At 42.5% G+C, this 25,113-nt stretch overlaps 3 protein-coding genes across 20 annotated transcripts in view; 2 read left to right on the top strand and 1 right to left on the bottom strand.

Moving 5' to 3' along the window:
- Window positions 1-1,252, top strand: part of FHL2 (four and a half LIM domains 2) — a 35,557-nt gene extending 34,305 nt beyond the window's left edge. For all 14 annotated transcript variants that reach the window (XM_078391475.1, XM_078391476.1, XM_078391477.1 and 11 more), the window contains one exon: window positions 44-1,252. In XM_078391475.1, the coding sequence (XP_078247601.1) occupies window positions 44-195 (152 nt within the window). In that variant the 3' untranslated portion in view covers window positions 196-1,252. The remainder of the gene's footprint in view (window positions 1-43) is intronic.
- C3H2orf49 (chromosome 3 C2orf49 homolog) lies at window positions 306-15,027 on the bottom strand. Of its 2 annotated transcripts, XR_013544094.1 has the most exons (5): window positions 14,834-15,025; window positions 13,223-13,389; window positions 10,236-10,605; window positions 9,197-9,303; window positions 306-3,241 (listed from the first exon to the last, which is right to left on the bottom strand). XR_013544094.1 is itself a non-coding variant. In XM_020784061.3 (4 exons), exons 1-4 carry the CDS (start codon window positions 14,951-14,953, stop codon window positions 9,247-9,249), a joined length of 714 nt encoding a protein of 237 aa, XP_020639720.3. In that variant the 5' UTR covers window positions 14,954-15,027; the 3' UTR covers window positions 7,687-9,246. The 2 variants fall into 2 exon arrangements, 1 of the variants encoding a protein (XP_020639720.3); XM_020784061.3 differs by lacking the exon at window positions 306-3,241 and having other exon boundaries at window positions 7,687-9,303; window positions 14,834-15,027.
- Window positions 15,028-18,852: 3,825 nt separating this feature from the next.
- Window positions 18,853-25,113, top strand: part of TGFBRAP1 (transforming growth factor beta receptor associated protein 1) — a 34,423-nt gene continuing 28,162 nt past the window's right edge. For all 4 annotated transcript variants that reach the window (XR_012085275.2, XR_012085274.2, XM_072994522.2 and 1 more), the window contains exon 1: window positions 18,853-20,012. The gene's annotated coding sequence lies outside the window, so the exon portion shown is untranslated. The remainder of the gene's footprint in view (window positions 20,013-25,113) is intronic.

Below are 25,113 nucleotides of genomic sequence, written 5' to 3' on the forward strand. Positions count from 1 at the left end.
GATGTTTGATGGTTTCTTCTGAGAAGTTATTTTGCTTTTTCAGGACTTGGGGGAACCAAGTACATCTCCTTCGAGGAACGACAGTGGCACAACGACTGCTTCAACTGTAAGAAGTGCTCATTGTCCTTAGTGGGTCGTGGTTTCCTCACTGAAAGGGATGACATTCTCTGCCCTGAATGTGGAAAAGACATTTAAAATTGGCAAACAGGTGATAATAATATATAAGGCTGTTGTTGCAAATGCATATATTTTCTAAAATGGCTAAAAATGTGTATGGTTTTTGATTAAAAACAGAAGATACAATGTGTTGTTTTTCCCCAGCAGTACAGTACGACCCCCTTATCAATGGGATAAATATCCACTGATTCACTTGTCCACGGTCTGAAAATATTAAAAATATTAAAAGAAAAAAAATCCAGAAAAAATATTTTCACACGTATTACCAGAACCAGCCACTAGAGGGAGCCAGAAACTGTGCTATGAATACTTGTTAGTGTAGAATACATAGCATTGTCTCTTGACAGTTCTGGTAATGCATGTGGAAATTATTTTTTGGCTTGGAACCAATCCCTAGTGGATATGGGCGTCCTACTATATATATACAGTATAAAAAAATATATATTCATCTTCTATATTTTTCTTTTCTAGATTCTAAAAATGCACTAGAAAAGATAAAAGCAAAAAGGGATAGAAGGTGATTTTTACACCGTACGCTTCAAGACCTGTCTAAACACAAAGTTGTGAGTTGTTCAGAAATTACCCATTTACATTTCTATTTAGCAGATGGTTTTCAGAGCATCTTGGAAGAGTACCGTGGCTGCTAATTTTGAGTGTTGATAGATCAAGAATCAATAGATACGGTATGTTGTCCAAGATGGAAAATGTTTAGGTGATAATATGTAGGTTTTTGTAGACTCAACCAGTAGTAGAACATGTGCTATGCCTTACAACAAGGGATTATGGTTGCAGTTCTGTGCACTGTTGTTCTGAAATAACTCCTTTTTCAATATGAGGGATTTGTCTTCAAGTAGAAGTACACAGGATCAGACTGCATGAATTTTAAATGGAACACATTATTGCATGATATTGCGAGATTATTGCACAAAGTTCAGTTTCTCAGATTTGTTTTGAAATGTCATTTCACCTTGTATTTTATGCAATATGAAAATGTATTTCTAACATGTTGGCAGTATTTTGAGGAATTTTGACAACTGAAGATTTTCATCTAATAAATGTTACCATTTAAGGAAAAGCTTGAATTGTGTTATTATGTTTAGAAACTACATATTAGTTTAAATAGCAAAGAAAAGATTAAACCTTTTAACATATAAAAAGGGCTAATTTCCCTCTGGAAGCCAAATTTCATGGAGATCATTACGAAACCATAGTAAATTTGGAGCAGTGCAAACCAAAACACCTGGAAAAACACAGTGAAGTGTCTACCTGCTCCGTTTGTAGACAGAAAATTGCTTAACTTCTGAAATACTGACTCCCCCTTCTCAAAAAATGATTAGGCAACAATTTTTGAACTTAGGTCTGCTGAATCTATCCACTGCACCGGACCACACTAGGTACTCTACAAGGTTTATTCTACCTGGAGCTAATATAGGATTTAGGGCTTTATTTCTTAGATTACACATAGTCTAAATATCAAAATGGATGTAAGATCTCTAATATGGGTGTTGGGTTCTCCAGGAGGTGTCTGCAATGCAGAAATATTAGGCCAGAATCATATTGGAAAAAACCACACACAACACTATCACGCAAGCTGGTTGTGTTCTCTGGCAGGATGACTGTGCACTGGTTGAAAAGTCAATTGCACAACAGACACCCCGCCAAAAAGCACAAACTGCTTACACAATTACCATTGCAAAACCATTTTTTTAAAAGCAGGACTTAGTTTTTCTGAACAACCTTTTTTTAATTTTCTTGGAAGAGTTGCATAAACATACTCCTGGTGTGCTACCACAATGAAATTGTGCAGGAAATGCTTTACTGTTTTTCTTTTGCTTTCCAAAACATACATGCAGACGAGAAGACAATGGAAAACACAATTTTTACTTACTAACAACTTGGCTACACTGCCGCTGCTGGTTAAGGCATCCTCCCCCCAATTAGTATTCTCAGACCATGTTTGCTTTGTTTTCAAGGCAAATATTAAACCTTGATACAGTAGGTAAATGTTTAATTTCCTATCAATCATATTTCTTGAGGAACCCAAAGATGACAGGTGTCACAGAGGATATGGATGCCGAACAAATGTGAAAGTGCTACAAGAAAACCAACCAAGGGAAGTGAACTCCAAGTCAATACCGAGTACTTTTAATATTTTCCTATTAAAAGCACATCATGATTTAAAGTATAAGTCTGTAGCACGCTGTTGAGTTCAGTGGGACTTATTCTCAGATGTGTGTGTACACCAGTGTAACCTTACTGTCTTACTTTTTCCCAACCAAGTAAACTGTTCTTCTGCTTGGAGAAACATCACTAATTGTGCTCTGCTTCAAATCAAACCACCAGAGATTCCTCTGAAACAGAAACCTCAAGTGCCATATATTGGGAATCTTTATATATTTCACAATAATTCAATAATATTGACCCATGTACAGTATTTAGGTTAGAGTTCTATTTAGGCTCCCACATAATTAATTTGAACTGCTAAATAACCTAAGCAGCTATGTAATTTTGTTTTCTCCACCACAGAATAATATTTTCTCAAATGCCATAATTCTGCTAAAAACACCTATTTATTGTATTTGTTTTTGCTTTCTAAGTTGCTCACAGAATATGCATTGATGAGTGGCAGTGTAAATCCTGTAATAAAGGGTAGAAAAAGTAATAATGCCTACTTATTCCACTGGGGTTTATCTCTGAGAATACACTTAGAGGATTGCGCTCTGGAGTTTATGCACAGTAGTAACTTAGCCACATTTATTAATTTCCACTTAGAGTTTAAAAACAAAATTACAAGTTAGCTTGACTCAATGTTGCCACTGAAACAATAACGACAATAAGCCATTTATGATGGATTCCTCTTCTGGCCAATTGTCTCTGCATCAAAGATCTTCTTCACAGCCTCAATTGTTCTCCGTTCACATATTCATAGGGTGAACCAAAGGATAATTTTAAGGAAGCAGCCCGATGGTTGTCATCCATGAAGTTGTCATGATGGAGAGGGCTTCCCCAGTGGATCCACGTAACTCCAGCAGGCAGTTGTCACAGCAGTGGCTCTAACAGACATCTAGCATGGTATGGAGAAATGCAATGCAGTGTTATCTACATCCAGAGCATTCATAGTGCCAACTGTATGAAACCTCCATTATATAAAGTATTTTCAGCAGAACCCGACTGCTATTGCAGTCATAACAATTGATGAGGCTGGAGTCCAAAAGGGCTTCTCCTGCATGTCTCCCCACTTCTTGGGGCACCTTCTTTTGAGCCTTCATCAAGAAGTGGCTCACACCATTTTAAACCAGCAGATATAGTTCAGAGTTACGAATTTTGACTTTTTGAATGGCTATTGATTGAGTACCTGGACCAAAATCCAGCTTGACTCTCAAGCTGGATTCGACTCTTGGGACATTTGGCTGCTTCTACTCTGCAACCCGCTCTGATGAAAACATGGTCAGGAAGGTTGGTTTTCCAACTCTTCTGAACATGATTTTGGGATGCTCAAGGGGTTGTTGTGGGAAAAGGAGATTACGTCCCCTGGAGTTTTCTGGGGTGGGAATGCAAATATTAGGTAGCTCTTAGAAACTAGCTAACATTCCTTAATGTGACAGTGAAATATATTAGCTTAATCCCCATTTGGAAACCTTTTAGGATAAGATGAAATGTTACTATGGACAAGCCATAAGACAAGCCACCCTACCTGCACATCGGACTCACAATGCTTTTAACAGAGTATCACTGATGAAAAATTGGGTCTTGATAACTGCTCTGTCCCACCTCATCTTCATGAGTTGTCCAGTGTACTGTCTCATCATGTTGTATTGCACAGGTTTCAACCAGTAACATCTGAAGAGATAATCAGGGCACTAACACCACTCTTGACCCTTGTCTGGGTAGGCTACTGAAAGCGGCCAAAGACATGATGCTGGAATGGACCACCTTTATCGTCAATTCTCCCTTGCAGGAGGAGGGGGGTTACCATCCTGCTTGAAAAAAATCATTATCAGGCCCATTCCAAAAAAAGCCAAATCTAGTGACAGGCAATTTGAACAACTTTATAGGCCTGTCACAAATATTCCATGGACAAGTGATCGAAAGGATGATGGCAAACCAGTTACAGGCATTCCTGGAAGAAACCAACTCTTTAGATCCATCCCAGCCTGGATGGAGGCCATAGCATGGCACTGAGAAGGCACTGGTCACACTGCATGATGACTTGTTAAGCAAAGCCAACTTGGAGCAATGACCTTGTTGGTCCTCATTGATATGTCAGTCACCTTTGATACCGTCAACCATGGTATCCTCCTAGATAGATTATTGAGGCTGGGGTTTAGTGGCCTTTTCATAAGCTGGCTCCAGTCCTTCCTTGGTCAACTCTAGAGAGTACAGCTTGGGGAGGCTGTTTTGACCCCATTGGTTTTTAGTTCTGGAGTTCCACAGGGCCCAATCATCTCCCCAATGCTGCTTAACATCTATATAAGACCACTGTGAGAGGATATCAAGAGATTTGGAGCTTCATGTTATCAGTATGTGGATGATGTGCCACTCTTTCTCTTTGAATCCATCTGCAGTGGATGCTGTCAGGTGCCTGGAAAGCTGCCTAGCCGCAGTTCTGGACTGGATAAGGAAGAATAAGCTGAACCTGAATCGAGCCAAGACAGAGATCGTGTTGCTGGGGGGTCCACCTACCTGTCGGGGGGGGGAGAGAATTTACCCTCCCTATTAAGGAGCAGATACACAGTCTGGTGAGATTTTAGACCTAGCACTAATCATAGGAACAAGTCTGTGATGTGGTGCATTCTGCCTTTTGCTAACTTCAATGTATTGCCCCGCTGCATCACAACCTGGATGACAGACCCCTAGCAACATTGATCTATGAACTGGTACCCTCAAAACATTGACTACTGTAATGGACTCTACATGGGGCTCCCCCTGAAACTGGCACAGAAGCTTCAGGATGTCCAGAATGTGGTGGCCAAATTGATTGCTGAGGTGAGGAAGTTTGACCACATCACTCAACTCTGGGTCGCTTTCACTGGTTACTTGTTTGCTTCTGTGTCAGGTTCAAGGTTTTGGTCCTAAAAGGCCCTAACCAGTTTAGGCCTTTGTTGCTTGTCTGAACATCTTCTGCCAAGTTCACTCACCCACCTGACTTGGTCTTCACAGATCTCACACCTGAGGGTGTTGACACCTCAAGAAGCCCAGAAAACGACCACCAGAAACTATGCTTGCTCAGCAGTGGCGCCTTCTTTATGGAATGGTCTCCTGCAGGAACTACAGCTGGCGCCCTCCCTTTGCACATTCAAAAAGCCCTTTAGAACAGAGCCAATCAGAGAAGCTTTGGGGGAGGTTCTCCCCGACTAGCTTGGACAGCACAGGAAGAAGGAGAGGAATGTAGTCGTGAATGTCCTGAAATTGTCGTTTTGCTGCCTGTTGTGCCTTGTTTATTTGGGGGATAGTTTGTTCACAGTAACTGCATAATTTATGCTTATATTTTTTGCTGTACACTGCCCAGAGTAGCGATTTGCTAGATTTGCACTATATAAACTAAATTAACTAAACAGCTAGCAGGAACGCAAAACACCAGCATCAATTTGGATACATGATTTCAATTAGGAAACACCTAAAGGCTGCGGAACTTGTTATATCTTCTGGAGTGTCTCCCTGTATCAGCCTTCTCACTTGCGCTGAAATGGCTTTTCCACCTTCATTACAAAGTTCATATTTAGTTAGAGAAAAGCAACTAATAATTTATCGCTAAAATATAACAAATAAGGAGGGAAAGGTCTGTTTATTTGGAAAGTATGCTTTAAACCCTAAAAAAGAGAGTAGGTAATAACCAAAACCAATTCTGTACATTGGTACAGACGTATCAATCACAGACGTTGCTCAAGAGATAACACAGCCAAGTTATGAGTGAGAGGCTTAAGGTTTAAGACTTTTCTGCAATTTTGTTTGTAGATACTTGCATTACAGTAGGGCTAACATTATGCCATTTATGTAGATGTGTCAGATAGGGATAGGATTTCTTGGTTCAGAAAGAAAGCTCCCTGTTAGGACTGGGGCAAGAACAGGAAGCTTGGGTGAAGCTAGGCCTAGCTATGTTCCAAGGCCTTCCAGTATAGGTCTTTTATCCCAGGCGAGCCACATTTAAGTGTCTATAAGGTGTATGTCACACAGAACTCCAAGAATGGGGAATTATAGGATCTGTAATCCAAGAAATCCAAAGGTTGCATCCCTATTCTAGATAATGAATCTGGTTTATTTCATATACCCCTGTTCAGAATTTAATGTATTTAATATTTTATGCATTTAAATATTTTAAATAAATAAATCTTGCCTTTCCGCCAGAAATAGTTTTCACAACAGCTAACAGCAAAATACAATTAAAACAAAAACGATTTAAAATATAATAATAAAAAGCTGTAACACATTGCTTCAGCAATAACCCAATTTAAATTATGAAGGCCTCCCTGTTTGTCTGCTGGTGGAAGGACAAAGGGACGGATGGTTAATTTAATCAATAAAGGAGTTCCAGAGCCTGGGAGCGGCCACTAAGAAATCCTTTTCTTGCATCTCCATCAAAATATCCCTGAGAAATATCACCCACCCACCCAAATTCTACAGCTAGGCAGCCTTGTACAGAATATTGTCCATCAGAACCTAACAGGCCATAATTAGCACTTCAAATTGTCTCTGGAAACAGAGTAGTAACCAATGAAGCTGGTGCAACAAGGGAACCATATGTTGTCTACAATCAGCCCTGATCAACAGCCATGAACTAGATGAGGTTTCCAAACACTTTCCAAACCAGCCTCACAAGAAGTACAGTGGTGCCTCGCATAGCGACGTTAATCGGTGCAGCAAAAATCGCTGCTAAGCAATTTCGTCGCTATGCGATTTTAAAAAGCCCATAGGAATGCACTGAAACCCCTTCAGTGCGTTCCTATGGGCTTAAAACTGACCTCTAAGCGAAGATCATCCATACGGTGGCATTTTCGCTGCCCGGTAAGCGAGGAATCCGTCCCTAAACACAGCGTGCGGCCATATTTTCTTTACACGGCGGCAATTTTGGAACCGCCGATCAGCTGTTTAAAAATCATTGCTTTGCGATGATCAGTAAGCGAAACAGGGAACCGATCATCGCAAAGCAAAAAACCCCCATTCAGACCATTGCAAAGCGATCGCAAAATCTTCATCGCTATGCGATTTCGTCGTTAAACGGGGCGCCCGTTAAGCGAGGCACCACTGTATATTTTTGTAGACTAAATGGAATATAACTAAGACACTTGTCATCATGGCCATATCTGACATCTCTGCGGCGCTAGTTTGTGAATTTGCAGTCCTTGCCACAAGTGAAATGTGGGTACCCAGGCTGAGGGCTGAACCGAGGAATTCAAGCATGGAGCCTAGGTTACACAGATGCTGAACTTTAACACACATATTCTCCCACTGAGTCAGTCACACAAAACAAACAACACTATATTATAGTGCAGGTTCACATAATACACAGTATTGTTTCAGATTCAATTTATTTAAACCAGATAAGGCTAATAAAAACACAGCTGTTCAAATACAAAACACACAAAATTAAACTGTGCTGTACTAAAGTACAAAACTTGAACAAGTTTTCAGGAAGAGGCAAACACTGCAAACACACAATATTGTTTTATGATCTAGTGGAAGTTATACACCAACAGTGCAACCCTACATATGTTTACTCAGGAGTAAGTACTATTAATTCTGCATTACTTTGAGATAGAGGGCTGTAGCCTCCAAGTCTCTTTTACTGAGAAAGAGGTACTGTATGTACATTAACAGTTCTACTAAAATCAATGTGCTAAAAATCAGTTGGATCATGCCCATTGTGTATCAATAGTTAGGCAATTCTTACTATGGTTGCATTTCATTTTACATTGGTTTCATAGAAATTGTTTTTCACATTTACAGTTTCTGAAACTAAGTAATTTTTCTGAGATGTTACCATCATCTTCAGAGCATTTAGGAAAAGAAATCTCCTTTATGCATAGGATTCAGTATTATTTTGTGCATGGGATCATGATCCAAACATTAAAAAAAAAACTAGAGCAAATTTCTCACAATCCAGAAGAAATTGGCTCCAATTACTTACAGAAAGAAAAAAGTTCAGGGTTTTTGTTTTGTTTTGCTTTGCTCTGACCCTTCACAAACTTCCACTGTTTATTTTTAGTACAATTCATTAACGCCATATTTCCAAACTACTCAATAGGTGTTAAGTTTTCTTCCTGGATTTTAGCAGGCATCTTATAAGCAGGCAAGTAAGGTCTTCCACAAATGTACAAGTGTTTTGTGCAAAATGCTAATGCATGTACTTTTAAGCACAACATAAGATCATGCACTATTTTCCCTCAAATGCTTTCCATTCACAGCCCATTAGTGTGCCTCCATGTATCTCCAATGAAAACAGAAACGCATTCATCTTCAATTATAACAAAAACTTCAATTTGAAGCAAAGACATTGTACAGTTCCGCTCCCCCACCCCATTCCACTTGTGAGAGGTAACCACAGCCTCACAGCAGGGCTGGAACAGTCCAGATGTCATCTAAATTCTTGGTACTGGCACTCAAAGACTTGAAATATTTTCTAGCCCTGTTAACAGAATGGTTTGTGCAAAATCTATTTTATCACCATGGGAGGTTCAGCAGAAAGGGGAAGCAGTCTTCCACTGCACCTGAACACACCTGTAACAGGATCTGCATTTATCTGAGTACAGTTGAACATGAACAGTTGTAAACTCACATGGATCTCCTCTATCAAGTCATGCAAGGACTGAACAATCAGACAGTTGAAAATTCTAAAAGAAGACTGGTAAATTAATCTTGTTCTACCAAAACCAACTACTAGAAGGGCAAGTAGATAACTCATAATGCAATCGAGGAAATGGCTTCAGGTGATAAGTGAGAGTATGGTGTTTGCTTTATATTGTAGGACATTAACATTATAAAGAATCCACTGCAATCTGCAACTCTGTTCAAGACAACTTGCCTGTTTCAAAATGAAGATTTCATATTATTTACACTTCCAACTCTGTATGTTCATGGCCATGTTACATGTTGAATCTTCTTTTTTGATTCAGAAGGTTTTAGGTCATTCTGGGGAGAAAAGAAATTAATTATGTCATATTCCCTATTCGAAATAGCGTAAACTGTCACGGTATATCTGGAGAATGGCTTATGTTGCCATCTTGTGGCTAAAGTAAAAATACAGACTGAGCTAAAGGACTGTAAAAAGAAACATAGCAACAAAAACAGCCAGACGCTTTCTAATCTAAAAACATAAATCCCGACATCTTCGCTATTACTTAGTAATGTACTGGAAAAACTAGCCTGGAACCTAATAAAAGTTAATTAGAGGAAGTTCACAGAAGGAAAGTTTCCTTAATGCCTCCTTCTATCTTCAATTATGTGGGTCCTGCAAAAACCTTTTCAGAGGTTTAGGAGAACTCTCTGGAACAACACAGGATGGAAAGCAGGGACACCTGAGAGTGAAGAAAGTACTGTCTCAATGGGGAAAGGCTCCCTCTGCCCCATGCAGCCCTGCACAGGCCACCCAGGAAGGGGAATTTGGTTTTTGTTTTGTTTTTTAACGGTGCGGGTGGCTGCACAAAGCAGAGGGAGTAGGATTCTCTTCCCTCCCATGAACATCCTTTGACTATTCTAGGGTAGCTTGTTGGATATGTTAGGATCCAAGCAAAAATAGTAGGCAAGGAAATGCCTTTTAAAAAAACAAAACAGAAATCACAGTTTACCATGCTTCTACATAATCCTCTTGATATCATCACTTTGAGCGCAAGGTATATCAACTGTTCTGTGCCCATCTTAGTTGCTTTTCAACAACTGCAAGGTTGTTACCATGAAACAGACGATCATATTCAAGCAATTAACACCAGAATCCTCATGCCATCTCGTACAGCATCAGAGATAACCACACGCTGCTATAACCGTTATATGTATGGTATCAGAGCTGGCAGTTGCTTATGTACTCAGTTAAAAGAAGAGTGGCAGAAAGCTCAAAGTATACTTACTGGTGAATCTGATTCTTCTCTTGGGGCAGTTCTCTTTAATTTTACAACAGTAGTTCCTGTTATAGGCACCAACGGTGACAACTTCTGAGTAGATATTATACTGTTATTGACTAAAATATTGTTCCGTTTAACTTCATTAATCCCAGATTCCACTTTTGAGTCCGGTGAAAGATTGGAGGCGGATTTGCATGTTGAAGAATTTGAAGGAACAGGGAGTCTCCTGCACGTGCTAGCCGGACTTCCCGCTGTAGGGAGTTTTACGCCTTCAACAGCTCCGTTCTCTGTCTTCCTTACTTTTATGCTTGTACTTGTAGAGCTGCCATCAAACACAATGAGGGGTCGCTTCCTTAGATTTTCCACAGTCGCAGTGCTGCACAAAGGAATTGTAACACAATGTTCTTAGAACACATTGCAGCTGAAAATGAAACTACAGAGAAGATCTTCCCTATCCGAAGCAAATTTCTAAATCCCCAATCCCTTCTGTAGGTTTGTTTGCTTAAGTCAGACTGCAGACAGAGAAGACAACAGGGAATCCGTCGAGGAAAAAATGGCACCACTTAATAGTATTCACAGGTGTTTGCCTATTTCAGATTTAAGTTCACTATTATAAAAATTATGAAACTACTATGCCACTGGTACTGTATATATTTTTTAAAATTCATGAACATTTCTGAAGAAGCAGACAAAAATCAGTATCAAATCATTTTATTTCTGTTTCTTAGGGTCACAACAACTTTAAGACACATAAAACACAAAAGACATTTAAAGTTTCTTTATGTCTTATAGCTACAAAAGTCTTCTTCCTGCTCCTAGGAAGCAGTCTCCAGCCCTAATTTACACAGGCATTTTCCCTGTTGTTATCAAGAATGACAACAAAACCACAGCTTAAATAGGGAGAAACCATCACCATTTCTAGGGGAGAGAACAGAACACAATTATGTCTACTTAGGAATATTCATTAAATATCAGAAAGAGTAACACCAGTGAAAAGAAGACAGAGGCCCCACGTCAGACACAGCCAGTGTCATTGTGTCTTACAGAGTTAAACTACAATTCAACAAAGGGCATCATCCCTTTCAATCTACAGTGTCACTCTAAAGCGATGGTTCAGCACTGGGCAAGCTGTAGTCATGTGCTAAAAGGACCCAGAGCTTTCAAAGCTGGATCTCTTATTTCATAGCCATGGTGAGGCCAGCACCAACACTAATTACATTTGCACACTGGAGAAATGGTTCTGTTTGCTTTTCAAGTTTTCTGGGAAGGATTTTTCAGGAAACAGTCACTTTCAACTAATCATACACACACCAATCCCAAAGCAGATCGGATCCACTGGCCCTTCAGCTTCTCCTGCAAGTGTGGGAAGACACAACTGCTTTGTAAAATGTTAAATCATGTGGTATGCCAGACACTTTTTAATTAATTTATTAGGCTGCTCAGCAGCAGCTGCATTCTAAGCTCTGTGTCAGAACCTAGGTGAATAAAAAAGTGATTTTTTGACTGATTTAAATCACAATTTGAATCATAATTTAAATTTTAAAAAAATCTATTTTTTTATTTAAATTATCAAAAATCCATTTTTAAAAATGTAAACCATGATTTAAATCAGCTTGATTTTTAAAAAGAAAAAAAAAGCCAAACTGTGCTGCTTATATACCTCCCCATAGTGGTTAAAGCATTCTCTGGGCAGTTTACAATTTCATTATGCAGGCTATACCTTGGCCCCCTCCCTGCAAGCTGCATACTGAATCTGCCAACCTTGGAAGGCTGAGTGAACCTCTAGCCTGGGACTGAACCTGGGTTATGAGCAGAGGGTTGGCTGCAGTACTACAGTTTAACCACTGGGTTATGAGGCTCCTCCTAAAATTTACCCTGGGAAGTACAAGACCTAACTTGAAAATAAGCCCTAGTATGATTTTTCAGGATGCTTGCAATATAAGCCCTACCCCAAAAATAAGCCCCAGTTAAGTGAAACCCCACCCTCCACCATTGTGCAGCAACCAGAAGCTGACATGACTATATTTGAATAAACATAGATGGTTGTACATGAAAAAAAAATAATACATCCTCTGAAAATAAGTCCTAATGTGTTTTTTTGGAGCAAAAATTAATATAAGACCCTGTCTTGTTTTTGGGGAAACACGGTAATAAAGAAACAGTTCTATCCACTTTTAAATACACTTCTTCTTCATAGGATTGTTCTCATGGTAATTTTTATGTCTTCCAATTGATGTGTCCTCTGTGTTGCACCCGCCATCTACAATGATCTTCCCAATGGGATTAGATGGGCAGCTAGTGAGGAGCTGCACATGTATTTCCACTGTCAACTAACGCATTTGCTCACCCAGGTATTTTCTTAATTATCTTCATGACTGCCAAAACTACTAATTATTTCTGTTTTTTAATGTTACTTTACTCTTCTATCATTACTATCTATTCATTTTATTATGGGGGTGGGGTTAGTATCCATCCAGTTGGCTATTTCAAATTGAAGGCAATATAAGAGTGCTCACTAATAGACAAATAAATAAAATTGGCATTGACATCTTACCTCTTTTAATCATCAGAATGGGACCTTTTAACCCCTTAAGAGTCAACTTTTGTTAAAGAATTCACACAGGAGTAGATATACAGGGCAGGCATCCTATGACACTGTTACCCAAAAAGTTGTAAACATTGTGCTCAAGTTTCAACCACTGGCTGCGTATATTTTTTTAAAGACAAAAAACAGCTGGAACAAAAATTTTCTCAACAGATTGATTACATCTGGATAGTTTTGCCCCAGAAAACATCACATCTGAAACAAAAAAATGTTCCACGATGTTTCTGGTGAACCATTACACCAATTAGCAAAAATCATTTATTATGGTTACCAGCAGGTTGGCCCCATTTAGGAGAAGAATAGTGAATCAGTGGTCTGACTGATAAGGCCTAATGTTTATGAAGGATTTCTGAATAGAGGCAAAAATAAAAAAGGGGGGAAGAACTACCTTTTGATGTCATGTTTCAATGTGTGCTGCCCTCTTTTCTTCTCCATCAGCTTTCCCCACCTAGTTTTTGGCAAATCACGTTGTGGCAATGGTATCACGTGCTGAACATAGAGATCAGTAAGTCTGTCTTTACTGATCTTCACTCCATCTTCAACTGGAATATTTTTCTGCAGAAAAACAATGACACTGAAAGTGACAACGTTTCTTCAACAATACTCTATTTGTCTTAAGGGGAAAAGCACAACAAATTGCTGGCACACTTCCTGCAACCATTCTTCCTCCAACCCACTGTATTTCCTCCAAAAGACAGAACTGTGGTAGTGATGGTGGAATTAGCTTTAACCTTTTTACATCTGCTAAAAGCTCAACCTTATACTATGAAAAGCCCTGACTCACTTGCTCATCAAATCTGACAAAAGGACCTCCTGTTGTTCAAAGACACTAGGCCCACTAAAGGTCCACATGACACCAGCACACAAGAGAAATGCAATGGAGGTAACCTAACCTATACATGCTAGCTCCATGGTAATTTAAAAGCCACACAAGTCTCAACATAAACATTTTTGGCATTCCCACATTCTCTAATGTACAGCATAGCATGAGTGATGGGCACATCTTCTAGGTGACCTGCAAACTAACATTTGCAGTACTAGATTTACAAGATGCAGACCATAACCCTCAACCACTTGTTTCGAATAAGTTTTGCTGGTTTCCCCTTTACTGGTGGTGTTCCTGTAGATCCAACAACACCTCAGCATGAGGTGGACTTTTTCCTGGCATTAAAATGAGGAAATAACGACTGTATCTACTAGTTGTTCCGTGTCCAGCTTTTGTTAAAGACACACAAACAGGGCCAAGGGGGGAAAAGGGAGGATCAAGCTCGTGGGCATGCCACTGTGTTGACCTGTCATTCTGATTTTTTCAGTGGATAAGAGGAAGAGAGGAAGAAGACAGTGATCTTCATAAAACGAAAACACGGACTGCAATAGGCTTAAGGGGTTGTTAAAGACAAGCAACGCAATGAGGCATCTGCTAGGAAACCAGGATGGGACTCTGTATAACACGCAGCCCCAATCTTAACCACTGTTGACAGGTGAAAAATGGGATCTCTGAAGAAGCTGGGATTACCATTTAAGAAATAACAATAACAATAACAATAACAATAACAACAAAACAATAATAATAATAATAATAATAATAATAATAATAATAATAATAATAATAATAATAATAATAATAATAATAATAATAATAATAATAATAATAATAATAAAAACAACCCTCTGCTATAGTGCCTTTCATTGCAACTCCCATCTGCTGATATCAGAAATGGACCATGCTTTTTTTCCACGCTGCATAAAAAGAGAAGATCCTCTTACAGTCCGTCCTCCCCTCCCCCCCCCGCCCCAGGTGCGGTTAAAGTCCTAAAAACTGCCCAAGCCCGTGGATTTCAGATTAAGGCGAGATGCAGAGGGAGGAGGCCCCCGCCTGGCCAGGCCTTTGGCGGTTCTCGTCACTGTTCAGGAAGCCCCCTTACCTACCCCGGGCAGGCCCCGCCCCTTTTCAAGAGAAACCGTCCCCCCCACCCCCTCCGCGCGCCCAGCGCGCTACCTGCTCGAGCGTAAGCAGCAAAAAGTCCTGCGAGAGGAGCTCCGGATGCAGCAGCAGGTCCGCGTCCGACCGACTCCCTCCCTCCCCTCCAGAGCGCTCTCGGACATCGATCGCCGCCATCTTTCCGAATGCAATCCTGATTGGCTCGCTGAGCCTCCCTTCACCGGGTTCCTTCCGGTTCCCATCATTCCCAAAGTGGGGCGGGGAGAACCACGAGGCTCATAGAGATAAGAAAAGGGTAAAGGGGTCTTTCCGTCGGGTCTGAGCATTTCTGGGATCACGTTGGAAATCTTTTTCTTCCTTCTCACTGAATAGAAACAGTGATAAAATCCAAGATTATACTGTACTTTGGTTGGGCAAGAGGTTTCTACACACAATTGTGAAACAACCTGCTGATATAATTAGTATTAATCACCACCTCCGCCTTTAGTATGTCTGCTGGAGATCAGCTAACGACTGCAGTGTACAGTACAGTAGTTTGTTGTTCTGGCCACATTGCAGGGAAGGGACTCGAGAAAGGCTGCGAGAGTTGAAGAGCACAGCAATATATTTTGATGCCTAATTTTTTATCATTTCAGTCCCATTTTTATCAATACAAGTGATGAATAAGAAATCATCACTTGTATTTATTTCAGTCACCAGTACTCCAGTATAGAAGAGATGTCAGAAGACAAGTTACTGTTAAAACATGTTCGAATGTTAAAATTGGATTAATGGACATTGTCCAGAAGCCTACTACGGTAGTTTCTCCTCCCTGGTAACAGGGTACATTAATCAATGTAAATCTTGTAGCACACATTTGAGGTTCGAAAGGGATTGAGTTGTTCACTGTAAAGATTTTGCAATAAAATTACCAGATTGTGGTATGCAGGAAAGCAGTAAGAGCACAAAATATACAGTGAGATATAGCCTGCATAGCTGACTGGATAGTTCGGTGGATTAGGTATCCAGCTGTGGAGCTAGAGGTTGGGAGTTCAATTCCCCACTGTGTATCCCAGATTAGAGCCAGCCTGTGCAGCCCTGGGCAAGCTGCACAGTCAGATATGCAGGCTGTAACTCACTGCATATTTATATTTTTATTACCTTCCTGCATACCACATCCTGGTAATTTTATTGCAAAATCTTTTCAGTAAAGCCCTTTTAATAGGGGTTATTTCTAGGTAAATTGGTATAGGATTTCACCTTAATTTATCAGACAATTACTTTTTAATGTTCAGATTAAGATCCTAATTAGAACAGTGTGAGGATGAACCAGCACAAGTGGCTGAACCTAGAAGGGAGCCGTCCCCTCACTCATCTAAGTTTGAAGGATACGGCACCGTCTTTATACTATTACCTTCAACAGTCCAAGCCATGGCATTGGGAAGAGAAAGCAGGAAGCCTGTGGCAGGGAAGGGGCAACCAACAGCGGAGAGTTTCTTGATGACAGAAGAGGAGAAGGATGTGAGCGGGTTAGCATGGGAAAAGAGGGGCCGGGGATCAGAAAAGTGGGAAAGTCTGGAGGCAGGAGGTAGAGAAGAAGATAAGTCAGTCCCACAAGCCATATGTGTTCTCCTTTCCCCATAAGAGGGAGACGAAAGATGAACGAGAGAGGACGGTTCCAAAGGGCAAGGAAGGTGTGGGGATTGAAATACAATTGGGGGGAGGTGGAACCTCTGGAATGGGCGGTCTTTTCCCCAAGAGGGAAAGGTCCATGGAAGAAGGTGGTGCGTCTGGACCCGATACCAACCAGGTCGATGCATCCCAAAGGTGACTGGGCTCCACACCCATGTTGCAGGACTATTTGCGTGGTGAGGAGTCATCCCATGAGGAAGCCCACCAATCACGAGAAGTTTGGAATGGCCCCTCGTTAAACGACACTTTTGAAAAGCTGGGATTACATGAGATGTGGCCTGAAACTTCAATAGTTGTTGGTCCCATTGGATCCACAGAAGTTGTTCATGCTACACCGTTAAAAGCTATTAAACCATTGTATAACGTTGCACTGATTCCTGTGATGACTTACTTGAAGGGTGAGGAACTGCCTGTCTTAAAATTAGAACCCAATCACAAACAGCTATATATAAGATCAGTTGGGCACAAGGCTGATCTGTTCCATCATGAATGCTTTTAGAGTTCATAGTACATACAGTCTCTGTATACAGAGCTCTTTGCTGCACCAACACAAAGAAAATAATTAACCTAGAAACTTGCTGTACCAGTTACTAATGCTCAGTTATGCTTTCTGATCTTGCTTAACCCAGTCAAACAAATAACAGGAGTTGAAATGAATCAGTATAAAGGTAAAGGTAAAGGTTCCCCTTGACAATTTTTTTGTCCAGTCGTGTCCGACTCTAGGGGGCGGCGCTCATCCCGCTCTTCAAGCCATAGAGCCAGCGTTTGTCCGAAGACATGTTACAGCATATTAGTAATATTTGCTATGCGGTTGGTCAGTGGCCTTATAGTTAATATTTTCCCTGTGGTTGTTTGGCTTTTGTCTTCGTGTACATTTTTTTATTTTCATAAAATAAAAATAGATACATAGTACTGTAAATAATATAAGCCTATATGTGCCTACTCAGATAAGTCCCACTGAATTCAATGGGATTTAATACAGCGTAGCAGTTCAGTCCTAATGCAGAAATACACCTGTGGAAATGGGTAAATAGGATTATGCATGAACCTCTTCCCTGCATGCAGAAATGCTTTGTGCTGGATGATTTTAGACGCCTCTGGACAGAGCTATCGGCTGCCACAATTGTTCTGCTTTCTAGGATTTACCCGCAGAACAGCCAAAAGAGGGGGAGAATAGACAAGGCAAGGGAGGAGCCCATTACTTCATATTCGAATATTTTCCAGTCTAGGAACCCAGCCACAATGCTGACACAAAGTTAGACCAAAGTGAAGGTACAACTAAATAATTTTTAGTGTCCTTAGGGCAGTTGTAGTGAGCCAGCTTCAGCTAGCTTAGCGTCAATCCATACTGGCAAGTTAGAATTGTATTGTTAGGAAAACATCATGCATTTGGGGATTGAAATTAGAAATTGAATATTTGTACTCATCTCCCAGGGGAGACAAATATGAATATCCCCACCACAGGTGGCTGGGCCCTTTCGACCCACCCCTAGAACTGGCTGGTTCACTTACCATTTACAGTGCGCATAGCCATTGTCATTTGTGCCGTGCCAGTCATGGAAGTAGCCTGGCTGGGGCTTCCCCGCCTCCCTGTGCTACTGATCACTCAGCAGATGAGCAAGGAGACTCGTCATCCCACCTCCTCACTGAAGTGGTCAGTCATGCAGGGAAGCCCCAGACAGGCTATTTCTGTGGTTGGCACAGTGCAAACAATGATGGTCCCACGCACCATGCTGCAAGTGATGTAGACCAGACAGTTTGGGGAGGGGGGGTCAAAAGGGCCCACCCACCTGTAGTGGTGATATTCATATTCATCTCCCCTGGGACATGAATGCAAATATCCACTCTGTTATTGAAATGTAGTATTCAGTTGCGGAAATCTTGTTGCTTTAACCTAGAGTGCAACCACATAGTGAAAAAAATACAAGTGGATCTGCTGTGAAGTTGCACCTTGGTTAATTCTCTTCAGCCAACCACATAGGAGTCAGCAGGGAGAGGGGAGGAAATTGGCACTCAAAAAGCCTTGTTTGCAGCTTGTTCAGGTGTTTCTGCTCTGGCTGTCCAGATTTGTGGGAGGCACTGTTAGAGCACAGCTCTCTTAAAAAATGGAAATATATTGACAACTTCCTCCTCTCTATCTCTGCTGATTAATTGCCTCTCTTTTGCCTTTGATTAGCTAGCTGCCCTAGCACCAGGCAGCAAGCTTTAAAAAGAGGCGGGGGCGGAATAGAACAGGAAGGAAAAAGGAAAACAGATCCAAGTACCAAGTTTGGGGGGCAGAGGTTTCCCTGCTGCCCTGCCTGTCTCACATTAGCTACAAACCCTTCTACATAGGTTCAAGTAATCACTATGTGAACCAGTGTGAATGCATTCAATTCAAAAAAAGTAGAAGCCCCAGCAATGGAGAAAAAATTATGGATGGGGAGGTGAGCAATGGATTGGGGGTCAGATCTGCATGGGCATATATGTCATGTAGTCAGCAGAAAATAATGTGAATCTGACCATCTTAGTCTTGAAACATTTCCCACATTATTTATCAATGTAATCATACCATGTAATGCTAATTAGGGCAGTGAAGAATTTTAATGCTGGGTGCTGCATATTATTATTTTATGCAAGCTTAAATCTTTTTAAGGTGTTTTTAACAGTTTTAATTAATAATTTTAACTCTAATATATTTTAAAATCCTTTTCAATAATTCATTGTTTTTAACTGTTTTTTTTTTTTAATTATGAGTTGCCTAGGGTCCAGTAACTAGGAGAAAGGTGGCACAGAAATGAAATAAAAATGCTGGAAGCAGAACACTGGTTACTTAAGCGGAAACCAAAGGCAGAGATAGTATAACAGTTGAACATTCATAATTTTTTTAAAAAGGGGAGGAAAGAAGAAGATCTGGTCGCGTGAAGAATCTGGGAGAGCGGTTTCAAAACAACACAACATCCTTGCTGAGAGGTGCTGGAACAAAAAAAAAAATACATCAAAGCAGCCATTTCCGGGAGGAAGAACAACCCGAAGAACCGTCCGACGCTACAACACGGTGTGTCTGGGGGCATGAAAATAATAAATTTTGGGAGTTGGGGGATTCATAGCTTCCCGACCCACGTTTGGGAAAATCTCTCTAGTAACGCACTGGCTAAGGATGCCACCCCTACAGATCCTGTGTAGGAGAAATTCCCAGCCTCCCTAAACACACCGAGCCCCATGACACTCAGCAGGGTCTCCTCAAGAGTAGGCACGGGCAAGACCGTCCTGGGAGGGTGAGGGTGTGTCCGTCCACCCGTGGGTGGGTGGGTAGGTGGGTCGGGCGGAAGCCCAGCGCCACCCCCTTCCCTTTCGGCTCTCAGGCACCGCGGGAGGAGGCCCGGCTGGCGGCTCGCCTTGTGACCGGAAGCGCCGGGGAGCCGCCCCCGGAGGAGGAGGAGGAGGAGGAGGAAGAAGAAGACGGAGAATCAGCTGCGGCGCCTCGCCAGGCTCGCAACGGTGGCGGGAGAGTCACGGACGGCGCCGGGGCCTCGCGGGAGAGGGGAAGCCGGGGAAGGCTGGCCGTGACCGGAGCTGGGCGGAGGTGAGAGGAGAGGAGAGAGCCCCGGGGAGAGAGGCCTCGGCTCTGACCGGCCCGGGGGGGGGGGAGAAGGGAGGGAGGCTCCGTCTGCTTGCTCTTCTCTATCCGCCCGCCTGGCTTTTCTGTCATCCTCCCCCCCCCCGGTCGCGGTGCAGCGTCCTCCTGTTGGGTTTTGCCCAGACCCGGTGCCTGCATTCCCTCCCCTCTCCGCCCCTTTCCCCGGGGATGGGCGTGGTAGCCTGGCTTCCCCGGAGGTAGGTGCCCCGGCGCTCGGGAGCCCGGCCTGGCTTTTGCCGGTGATGCGGAACATGGACTCCCACCTGGTGGTATTATTATTAGGAGTGGGGGATACTAGCAAGTGGAAAGGATCATATCGGGGTTCCTTAATGGGGGGGGGTGCATGACTGGGGGTGGTGGAAGGAGAGTGGGTTCAGTTGCAGCGGACGAGGCGCTCCCCCCCCGGGTCTTTGGGGTGCATAATGCAGAGAGGGGCGCCTTGGTCTCCCTTAGGACGAAGAGGCAGCTTGTCCGTCGATTTTGAGATCCTCAGATCTTGTTTTGATAACCAATGATGGCCTTATTCTGATGATTACTCCCCCTTCCCCCACACACATACAAAATTAAAAATCTGTTATATTGGAAAAAGAGAGAGACAGAGTGGCCCGTGTTTAGGTTTCTTGTGCTGTGTGCTTGAAAATGCGACTAACCGGCTAGTTTTGGAAGGCAATTGTGTCTCCTTTGGGTCTCTATGCATTAAATAAATAGGGATGTCCTGAATCCCTGGTGTGACCTCCCAAACTTTCATCAGGGCAGTAACAGCATTTTGAAATCTCTAAACTGAAGGAAGTTCATGAGTTTCAGTCTGGTTAAGAATTCTGACCGGACAAAGGTGTAGAATTTCACAATAGCACTTTCCATATTGTGCCATTGCAAGATGTGTGGGTTGTAACATCTTGATGAGGTTTCACAGGACTGATTCTGCTGGTTTTGTTTTTATTTGAACTGTCCTGCACACTCACGATCACACAAGTCACCCCTAGAGAGGCAGTAAGGCAAAGACTGTACACACAAGTGCACAAAGTGCTGTATATACCCAGCAGTCCTTGTAACAGTCCATAAAATAGGTCCGTATTATTGTATCTGTATTGCAAATGGGGTTGAAGCTGAAACACAATACCTTGTGGTTGGGTGAGATTTAAATGGTACATTTCTTGAATCACACATCTGGCAACTATGGTACATCAGCTCTTTATGCTTGATTATGTCTGATTAAAAAGTACTGTAACTACTTGGGAGATTGAGAGTCAGTGGGACTCCACATGTGTATGATATTGCTCTAAAATTATCCTCCTTTCTTTTCTCCTTCCTCTTCATTGTCTGTGGCTAACAAGATAAACTGTGGAGTTAAACCAGACAGTTTATTCTAGAAGTGTGATTTGTATGTGTATGTATAAAATCAATAAGAATATACTAAGGAGGTAGACTTGTTAGTCTGTTGCACCAAAACCAACACAAGAGTCTTGTAGCATTTTAAAGATGCAGTTTCTAAGAGGCATACTCATTTTTTAAGCTTCCTCAAGACTTGTGGTGGTTTTTGGAACAAGTAGGGTGTGTCAAAATTGAATTGACAACATAAAGTTATTTATAATAATAGCACTTATAGTAATAATAATTAGCATTATAATTTGTAATATTACTATTAATGTTTGTTATATTACAGATTATTAGTTTTAAAGGATATTGGCTTAATGAAAGTATTTAAAAGTGTAATCTGACTTTCTAAGACTATAGAATATGCTGGGAAATGGAAGCCAATGACCGGAGTGCTGGTTTCTTCCCAATAAAAAGAAATACCGTGTTTCCCTGAAAATAAGACAGGATCTTATATTACCGTATTTTTTGCACCATAAGACGCACTTTTTTCCCCTCCAAAAGGGGGGTAGAAAGTCTGTGCGTCTTATGGTGCGAAGGTGGTGACTTCGCCCCCACTGGCCCCGTGGGGGGAGCGTCGCAAGGGTCCAAGGGAGCCTTCCAGGACCCTTGCGATGCTCCCGCACGCACCCATGGGGCCAGCGCAGGCGAAATCGCCAGCTTCCAGGTGGGGGGAACGTTGCAAGGGTCCTGGAAGCTCACTCAGACCCTTGCGACGCTCCTCCCACCAGCAAAATCGCCAGTTTCTGGGAGTGTTTTGAGGCTTCCCAAGCCTCAAAACACTCCCAGAAGCTGGTGATTTTACCCCCCCTGGCCCCGTGGGGGGGTGGGGGTAGCGTGGCAAGGGTCCAAGGGAGCCTCCCAGGACCTTTTGAGCCTCCAAACACTCCCAGAAGCTGGCGATTTTACCCCCCTGGCCCCGTGGGGGGGGGGGGTGGGGTTAGCGTGGCAAGGGTCCAAGGGAGCGTCCCAGGACCCTTGCCAGGCTGCCCCCACCTCCCCACGGGGCCAGCCTTGGCAAAATCGCCAGGTTCTGGGAGTGTTTGGAGGCTTGGGGAGCCTCCAAACACTCCCAGAACCTGGCAATTTTGCCAAGGCTGGCCCCGTGGGGGGGTGGGGGTAGCGTGGCAAGGGTCCAAGGGAGCCTCCCAGGACCCTTGCCAGGCTGCCCCCACCCCCCACCCCCACGGGGCCAGCCCTGGCGAAATCACCAGCTCCCAGGACCTTTTGAGAGGCTGGAAAGCTTCTCAAAAGGTCCTGGAAGGTCGCTATTTCGCCCACGCTGGCCCTGTGGGGGGGTAGCGTGGCAAGGGTCTGGAAGGCCCCCTCGGACCCTTGCCACGCTACCCCCACCCCCCCACAGGTCCAGGGGGGGCAAAATCACCACCTTCTGGGGCTCTTTTGAAGCTTCCCAAGCCTTTAAAGAGCCCAGAAGGTGGCGATTTTGCCCCCTCTGACCCCGGGGGGGGGCAGGGTGAGTCTCTAAAGGGTCCTGGAACACACTCTAGGACCCTTTGGAGGCTCACCCTGCCCCCCCACCAGGCTAGAGGGGGCGAAATTGCCACCTTCTGGGGCTCTTCTGAAGCTTTCCAAACCTCAAAAGAGCCCCAGAAGGTGGTGATTTTGCCCCCTCTGGCCTTCAGGGGGTCTGGGTGAGCCTCCAAAGGGTCCTAGGTTGTGTTCCATAAGACAGACCTCTCCATAAGGCTCACCAATTTTTAGGAGAAGAAAACAGATTTTTTTCCTGTTTTCTTCTCCTAAAAATTTGGTGCGTCTTATGGAGAGGTGCGTCTTATGGAGCGAAAAATACGGTAATTTTTCCTCCAAAAATGCATTAGGGCTTATTTTCAGGGGATGCTTTATTTTTTTCATGTACAACAATCTACATTTATCCGAATACAGTCATGTCATTTGGTTGCTGCACAATGGTGGAGGGCAGGGTTTCACTTAACTGGGACTTATTTTGGGGGTATAATGAGCATGCTGAAAAATCATACTAGGACTCATTTTCAGGTTAGGTCTTATTTTCGGGGAAACAGGGTAGGAATATAAAAGGGTTCTGGGTAGAGATGAGGATATTCATATTCATATATGAATACAAATATCCCTACACAGCTGGACTTTAACAAGGGTTCGGCCCCTGGGGCTGGACTGTCCACTCACACGAGCTGCTGCAGTGCCAGTTGTGCTCATCCTGCCAATGGTGGCCGGAGCTTCGCTCTCTTCCTGCTTGGCTGGCCACTCCAGGCAGGACACATGAGTGGGTGGTCTGGTCCCAGGGGCTGGACTCTCATTAGGTCTAGCTGTGTCAGGGATGTGGCTATTCGTATACAAATATCCCCATCTCTAGTTCTGTGCAGTCAGTGAGTATATTAGATGGTTTAAGATTCCATAAAATCTAATTTTAAGAAAAGTATTAAAACTACCAAACTATGATGATGTTTCAAGTTGTACAATAACTTTGTACACTAGCAGTACAACCCTGACCAGTCCAAGTAGCCAAGAACTGGCTCAGCCGACTGGTGGAGGTTGTGCTGAATCCAGATCCCTCCTGTTCTAGGAATGATGGGAATTCCTAAGGAGCAGGGTGGATTTGACTTAAATCAAATCAATGTAAGTCACAATTTAAATCTAAAAAAATTATTTAAAAATTTAAAAATTCTTATTTAAATCGTTTTTTAAAAAAACCACAAATTTTTGTCCACTTTGCTTAGGAGAATCCTGTTTTTGGTCCAGCACTGTGGTCGCATTGTGGCTGCATCCTTAGGCTAGAGGAGATTTGGATCTGGCACAGGTCAGTTCCTCCCTTGTCCTGCTGGGTTTTTTTTTAAGCTGTTCTAGCAGCAAGACTTGGCACATTACTCTGTGGCAGATCTCTGGGATGCACTAACAGAAGAGCATGTCTGCATGGATATGCATACTAGCATTTCTAGAACATAGTGGGACATCAGAGCAAGCATAAACACAATTTTTGTGCTTGTAGATTACTGAGTAGCTGTAACTTATGATTATTGTGCACACATAATAGGTGAAAAATGCTAAATATTTGTTGAAATTTGTAAATCATGAAACAAACCCTTTTTGAGCAGGTTCTCTATAGGCCCATGATGGGCTGGCCAGCTTCCATCCCATGCTCTGTGTAGACATGATCTGGAGGCATAGGATGCACCCACTTGACTGAAGCTTAGATTTGGGGCTTACCACTGTCTGGATAGAAGAGTAACTGGAAAGACATCTTCTTGAGTTCCCTATTGGAAGAAAGGCATGAAATTAAAGCAGTAAATAAAAATGCAATAAAATAAAATATGTCGAGCATGTATATTACATGCATCCTCCTGGTATAGTTATTTGAAGTGGTATTATCTTGGACAAAGTGACAAGCAGCATAGTTGCTCTGCATAGCTTTATGGATGTGATCTCCTTTACTGTCACTATGGTCTTCATCATCAACCTGGAGCAGGAGCTGGTGAGATTAGGGTGAGTCTCCTGTAAATTAATAGAAAAAGCCTTGAACACCTAAGGCCAGAACTTCTAGCAGATTGCCTTAACCTGAGACATGCTGATTTGACTCCTGATAGCTTTACCTGAAGGTCTTTTTTGGTTGTTAACTAATAGCACAAAGGTGGGTCTTTTAAATAGTAGCAACCTCCCTTTGGAACACTTTCCTCTGCAT

This window comes from Pogona vitticeps, chromosome 3 (assembly GCF_051106095.1).
Source record: "Pogona vitticeps strain Pit_001003342236 chromosome 3, PviZW2.1, whole genome shotgun sequence".
Taxonomy (NCBI): Eukaryota; Metazoa; Chordata; class Lepidosauria; order Squamata; family Agamidae; genus Pogona; species Pogona vitticeps.